We start from the raw sequence: 7,737 nt of genomic DNA on the forward strand, positions 1-7,737 counted from the left end.
ATTATTTAAACTGTCGGACATGGTGAGGATGGTGGGTTCATATTTGTTCTCTCTATGCACCGAACCAAAGCTAAGCATCTGCATACTCCAGCAAAACTGACTGAATGTCTGCTCCTGGGCTCAACTGAATTTATTCAGCTGGGAATCTTCAAATAACATTGTTTGTTTGGTTCACTGCCTAATCTCTGAAATTCACATACAAGAGTTAAGCTGTTTTTAGTATGCCATTTTCCTCATCTCTCTCCATCTCTCTGTATCATTTTGTCCAAACAGGATTATTCCACTTGGCCACAGATAGTGGGGAATTCTAATGAAGGCCAAAATTATTTTGACACGTGTGTGACCTAAATGATAAGAGAAAAAAAGTTTTATGTAATTTCTGCTTCACTGCTGTCACAACTTTACCATGAATGCATTTTTATTCTTAAGTTCAGATCAGACAAAAATCTGAATTTGTGCATGTATATTTTATAGAAAACGTCCCATTCTTATCTGCATATCTTGGTATGGGTATAATCAGAACTATTTTTAATAAATTTATGACAAAAATATTTAAATACATTAACAAAATAAATAAAAAATAATAAAATACAAAAAATACAAAATACATTTAGAATTGAAGACCAACTATATTTATATATAGCTAGCTTTAATGTTGTTACGTAAACGGATACACCACCATCATTTTAAAGATCTGACTATCTCATTTCACAGGTAATGTGAAATGAGATGTAGTTTGAAAAATGTATGAATATTTGTTCATGAAAGAGATGTTTTTTCCATATTTTTTTTCTAAATTGAAACAAAAATGCCAAATCAGATTATGACCTTTTTTTTTTTTTTCTTTTGCAGTTTAAAGAACAGATTACTGTGTTCAATGTGTTTTTACAGTATAAAAATCGTGAAACATATCTACGTTTTCAAATTAGAAAAAACCTACAAAATTTCTATTTGTTTTTTATTTTTACAACGCTGTACTACTGTTAATGCTACATTGGTCAATTAACCTATAGGTTATAACACGAAAAACACCTATATGTGTCTTAATCAGTAGAATAAACTATGAGTGACAAAAATCCATGAATGCTGAGAGATTTTGGAGATGAGTAAATGGGTCTTACTGAAACACAGGCACTTCTTTAAATGACAAAAGACATTCATATAAGAAGAACATGCTCATATAATGTATATACATTCATTCTGCAAAGATATTCTATAACATTGTGCTTTTGCTATCAACGTGTGTTGCACAATAATACTGTGTGTATTTCTGTAAAAAAGAGGGGTTTGGATGGAGTTTAATGACTTTCATTCAAATGTTTTATTTACCACAGTTTGATAGAAATATATTTAAATATTAGTTTAAATCAGCGTTATTTTTGGTAAATATATGCCTTACCTACTGTAGGAGAACAATATAGACTTCTGTCTGCAGAGGAAAAGGCTGAGATGCAGACATGGACCTGGAAATAATGTTTTTCAATTAAGGCAATATATATTATGTTGTATACATTGAAGTATGTTGCACAGCTACACAAAATAATCCACTTTGCTTTATAGTTAAAATTCAATAGTGCATTTCCATGTTCACATACATAGTTCCCCTTGCTTAGGTTTTTTCTCATCCTACAGAAACTTTATCAAATTAACAATATATTGCATGTTTTTTTTTTTTTTTTTAAATATAACGTTTTGCACCCTTTCTGATATAAAAAAATTTAGTGAGCTTCAGTTGAGAAAATTGGAAGTTTTAATGCCAAACTTGAGCTACTGTAAGATATCGTCATAAACAAATTATTGGTATTGCAGATATCCTGAAATTATAACACTACCGAGTGACAGGATGCAATCCAGGTTAACATACTTGTTTAAAAAAAAAAAAAGTGTAAAATTTTCAAATTTTAAAACAAGTGTGTGTCCCATACATCAACTCACTTTTAGCTTTCATTAATCCCACCCCAGTTTTCTCATTAATACTTTGTAAACTGTGATATTGTACACACAAATCATACATGCTTACAAGCATGTTAAAAGTAGATCACACACTGGAGAAAGTAGTAAATATTTACAAATAATAAAGTTCTTATTGATGTCCTCTGATGCTGACTGTAGAGAATCCCTGCCCCATGGTCTTCTCTTGAGCCTCTGGAAAATACTAACACTGTATTTTCCATATAGTCTGAGATGTCTGTATTCTTTCTGGTAGTCAGTAATGTGATTTTCCAGACTGAATATTTTGACATGAAGCATTATGCAGTTTTGTCCTGTTGCTCCACACGGCAGTATTGTAGTTTACAGTGTTGTGTAGATGTACACAAAGATAATAACAACCAAGTTGAGGATCGTCCCAATAATGCCTAGCATGGCCAAAATGGTTTCCTCCTTGCTTTCCTTGTCTTGAATTCCTTTTTCCTCATCACCATGAGAAGTGTTTACCATTTTCTCTGAAGTAGTCTGCAGTTGCCTTTTCAGTCTGATCTGTTAAAGAAAAACACAAAAACACAAAAAATCAGTAAACCATGTCAAGAGTACAGAATGCTAACCCACTCAGGAAGTTGTACTTTTGTCAAAAAAGAGCAATTCTCATGTAATACATTAATTAATTAATGTTAATTAATGAATTAATTAATTACCTTCTCCAGGGCCTCCACATCTGAGTGCTGATTATTTCATTAATTTTCTCTTAACTGACATTTAATACACAGTTAAATTGATAATTTATGATAGTATGTTATCTAATGCAGCAAATAACATTAATTAGATGGTTTATTTTACTGTGTATCTAAAATGTATGTTTAGTATGAAGGCTATTAATAACTGCTCATGTGACTATAACTTGTTCCTTTATCATCTAATGTTGTGTGATCGATTTAGGTTTTTTGAACAGGTGTATAATGCAGTGTTTATGCTGTATATCTAGCACATAATAATAACTTTATGCTGTAAATCTAGCACAATACAGCAAGGCATAATTTATAAACAATTTTAATACAGGTTTCATAACTAGTACTGGGAATTTGTTATCTATTTCATTTTTAATTTTTAAAATAAATAAATTGTTAAAAAAACGACCAATTTAATCAGTATCAGAAATCAGAACAAGTATTTTAAGTACTGTTCTTGCTTAGTTGTTTCATGCATGCTGCTCAGGTTTTCTTAAAGCTTTTACAGTTTGATGATTTATTCAAGGCAAGAAAAAGATTTTTTCATCAAAAATATATTAATTTCCAACGTCCACTGAATAATATATGCTTACTGGCTGAATATGTTTTGGAACCAAAGAAAATATATTGAATACACATGTACAGTTTACTTACCAGTTCTTTCAGCAAGGTAAAAAGTTTACAGTTTTTAAATTAATTATTTACACTCATGTATTTGTCCTTAACAACCTTGTTGTGAATTATTTTATTTTATTTCAAATTATGACTGATACACAAAAAAATAAAAAATAATTCAAATACACTTCAAGTACATAATCTTTTTTTTTTTTTTTTTAGTAGTAAGTAAACACATCTTCTGTATTCCTACACTACGTCTTGACATTGCAACAGGCAAAATGTTGTCCCGAACATTCCATTTACATTTCAAGTAACATCAATCAAAGTGTCAGTTCAGAGTCTAGTTTATTTTGTGGTTTGTGATGGAAGCAGTTGTAATTAACACACACACACACACACACACACACACACATACACACACACACACAGATTGCTAAGGCTCATTTGCAAATACACCACTGGTGCACTTTAACTGATGCCATAATTAATCTATGGTGGGATTTGGTCATATTTCTTAACCACATTCTATAGCTTTGCAGCCAGATTTATTAATAATACAAATGGTTATAAAGACATGGAGTTTACCAGTTTGTTATGTGATGCACCCTTTCAGTAGCTGTTTTGATTATAATATTTGTTGGTACGTAACTCTGGAGTATGGGAGATAATTGTTTTGATTTAATTTAGTTTAGTTCTTGTGTTTATTTATCATTAAGAAGGTAGAGAATTTTTCCACCATAGCACTGCTCTGCCCTAGGGCATGTTGTGGATGATGGACTCGGCTGGCCGTAAACTGTGTGGTCCTTTTGTTTGCAGCAATTAAAATGCTGATATGTATGAAGACAAGTAACTTTTAATTTAAAAAATCAGTTAAGGGCAAAGTTACAGTGTGCACAAAACTGTTCTTTTTTTTTTTTTGCAAATGACAGATGGCATTACAAATATATCATATTAAATTGATTCCTCACATGGATGGACCAGACAATCGTGGACGCAATTGTCAACTAAGATAGCATTTTAAAAGAAAAAAATGAATTGATGTAAAGATGAAAATTTTCTGTCTCTCAAATCTGTCTGACAGTGTACATCGAGATCTGTCTTCACAATCGTCACATCACACTGTATGATTGTCGCTTGATAAAAGTGAATAAACTTAGTTAAACTTATAACTTATAACTCAAAAAGGTACTGAATCATCCCTAATATTTGTACTATATAAAAAAAAACACCCCACAATTGGTAATTTGACCATAATTTAAAAAATTCTCCACTAAAACTGATTTTGCATTGTTGACCAGTAATTATTCTTAGAAATGAATCTCGGTGAGGCACAAAGGAATTAACTTTTTATGATAAAACCATCATGTAGCAAACCTTCAGACAAATAAGTTTATAATAAAGCACTGTGTGTTCAACCATGACAGGTTTTATTTCTACAATAGTAATAATATAAATGAATGTGATGAATGCCTGAATGTGTTGAATCATGTTTCTGGAAACAGTCGGGAGAAACAAGCACACGGTAAAACCATATAATGTTGTGGTTAATAGTTTAATAAATAGGTAATTTCTTATTTCCTTTTCAGTGAGAATCAACCGAGAAACAGAAATGAAACAAGGATTTTTTGGATCAGATACTGGAAATCTTGGGAAACTGTACATTGATACATAAATGCTGTATAGCCAGAAAATGGCTGGAAAAAGACAACTTGAGCAAGAACTACAATCATTCGTTTTCACCCCACAAGTTTCTTAATGTTTTTACCTTGGTTTTATTTAAGGCAGTTAAAGGTTAATTATGTAACTTGTTTGAAAAATGTATTTACTTTGTAAACAGTACTGTATATGAACCATATGTGTCACATATGTGTCACACACATTTCATGTATATACAGTATAAAAAGCTCTAGTAAAAGATTTCTAAGAATAAACTTGATTTCCCCACCTTTATGGAAGGTATGACATGCTTCAAGAGAGGTTGAACCTGTATAGCAATTCCCCAAAAAGAGGAACAGATCTGTGCACCGAAGCCTATCACAGCTGGAGAATATTGGGGCAAAAAAGCATAACGGAGAAAATGACAAACCTGGAAAAACAGTTTACACACAGGCTGAATGGATTTTTCTGGAGCACTGAGGTGTAACATTTGTTGCCACCTGAATATTTCTGTGTATATAGAATGTCTCAGGACAATAACCTGCTCTGTCAGAAAAAGTTGTTCTTGGCATTGGATTAAAATGGAAGGAAAATATATGTAAACATTTCAGATCATTCAACTACTGTATATGAAGCTAAATATAAAATATTGTGATCATAATTTTAATTTGCTCACAGAGCATCTAGCAACTCATCACTTGGCTTTCAACTGAAAGGGCAACAGTAATATTACATCAGTCAAATAAAATTATTTTTATTTTTATTTATTTATTTTCAATTAATTCATATGTATTTTATATTGATTTTGTGTTTTACACAATGTGATCAGTGACACAAGCTACATTTAGTTTCTAGTCACCACTTTGGCTTGATTGCACTTGTTCAGTAATGAGCAGGCATAGAGTCTTCAGCATAAGCGTGTCGTGACAGAATGTATTCGCTCTTACCTTGCACTGCATCAGGAGGAACATAGCATGGGGCATGCTGGGGGGGATTGCCTTCTTGGATTGTGAAGACAACCCAGGCAACTAAAACACAAGTTAACTCCACTCATTCTGTATCTGTAAAGAGGTTCCAGTGTTAAAGAGGTTGTCCACTTTCAGGGTCCCTGTGTTCGGTTGCTTCCTAAGGCAGCTCTGTAATTTCCTGCCCTGTTTCATTTCACTTGTGCTTCTGTTTAGTTGTCAGCAGTTTCTTTAGCACAGCTTGAAACCTTCTCCCCATCATTTCTTCTTCTTCTTCTTCTTCTTCTTCTTCTTCTTCTTCTTCTTCTTCTTCTTTTATTTGTAAGATAAATCCCAGTTGAAAATAATTTAAAGCTTGTGACTGAGTGAAAACAATACCCAGAATGATCTCTCTTGTTCTATCTCCATTACCAAGTCAGAGAAAGTCTTTTCTTTTCTCCATGGCACAGACACGTTGTTAAAACCTCAATCCAAATTGCTCTTCTAGTGCAGAACTAGTTTCAGACTGCACTCCGTGACTTGAGCATCAAAACTATGAGACTAGTTAAGTCACTTTAAGAACCAAAAAGCAAAAGGATGAACAGAGTAAAAAAGAATGAGAGAGTAAATCGTCCTCTTGGGTGATGTGCTGTGAGCTGTGTGAGGAGCGTGTGTTGTTGAGGGAAGTGTAGCTCTGGTGCTGATGTTCCTGCTGCTACACTCCAAAAGCAGCCGGCATCCCCAGCTCCCTCTGCTGTGAATATCAATGCAGCCTGGGGTTGCCTGGCAACAAACGCAGGAGAGCCACGGAAAACCCGGGGATGCGAAGTGTGTGTGACAGCGGGGTGTGTGATGAGGAGGAGGGTCTCCTAAATTGCTCTTCCTGAATTTCCCTATTCCTTTAGAATTATCTCAGCCACCAGGATAAGCCAGTCATTAGTGGACAGCTTAATTGGAATAAAACGAAGCACTACTGGGGCTAGAACTCCTGTCTACAACCATCAAGTCTAAGTGAGGCTGGAGGTTATAATGGATATAATGAGTCAAATCTTTATATGAGGTTTTAACAACCTTATCCTCAGCACAATACATTTTCTTCCACAGGGAGAGAACATAATAACTTTGTTCTTAAAGGAACATCCTACTAAAGGAAAGTCTATCTCCGGCTTTTAAACAGTCACTATACTGTGGATCAGCACAGCAGGTTTTATCCTCTAAAAAAACAATTCAGGAGATTTCTCCCATTAAAATGTTATTGACTTAAACTGAGCTGCAATAATGCAAATGGAACCTATGAAAGAGTAGATTTTTATATTTTGTGTTTATTTAATATAAAAAAAAAGTTTAATGCCGATACAAATATAAATTAGTATATATAATAATATATATATTAAACAATTATATAATATAAAAAAAGATTATATATATATACTGTACATACATATCTTTTTTTTTTTTACAGTTACTTATTACTTTTTTAATAGTGGAAGCCATAAAACAATTCTCTCTTTCTTTGTCTCTCTCTGTCTCTCTCTCTCTGCCTCTCTCTCTCACACACAAACAAACAAACACACACACACACACACACACACACACACACACACACACACACACACACACACACAGACAAATACAAAAACAACCAAACCTCTCCATCAAAGATATTTCCTTTCCCAGAAACCTTTGTGTTTACTTAATTTCCACTTGAGTTTAATGCTAAGACTTTAGAGCAACACAAATGGATGTTTTTTGATTAATGCTGTCTGCACATCACTGATCAAATTGAGGTTTCTGCCCCATAAAGTTAATACAAATTAGATAACTTCGTAGTACATGCCTAGTGACCCTTGATTTGA

At 33.2% G+C, this 7,737-nt stretch overlaps 1 protein-coding gene across 1 annotated transcript; it reads right to left on the reverse strand.

Moving 5' to 3' along the window:
• Nucleotides 1-2,125: 2,125 nt before the first annotated feature.
• LOC132851947 (protein TUNAR-like) lies at nucleotides 2,126-2,460 on the reverse strand. The gene has a single exon (XM_060878925.1). The coding sequence runs from the start codon at nucleotides 2,437-2,439 to the stop codon at nucleotides 2,293-2,295; it is 147 nt and encodes a 48-aa protein (XP_060734908.1). The 5' UTR covers nucleotides 2,440-2,460; the 3' UTR covers nucleotides 2,126-2,292.
• Nucleotides 2,461-7,737: the final 5,277 nt, after the last annotated feature.

Source organism: Tachysurus vachellii, chromosome 10, assembly GCF_030014155.1.
Source record: "Tachysurus vachellii isolate PV-2020 chromosome 10, HZAU_Pvac_v1, whole genome shotgun sequence".
NCBI classification, from domain to species: Eukaryota; Metazoa; Chordata; class Actinopteri; order Siluriformes; family Bagridae; genus Tachysurus; species Tachysurus vachellii.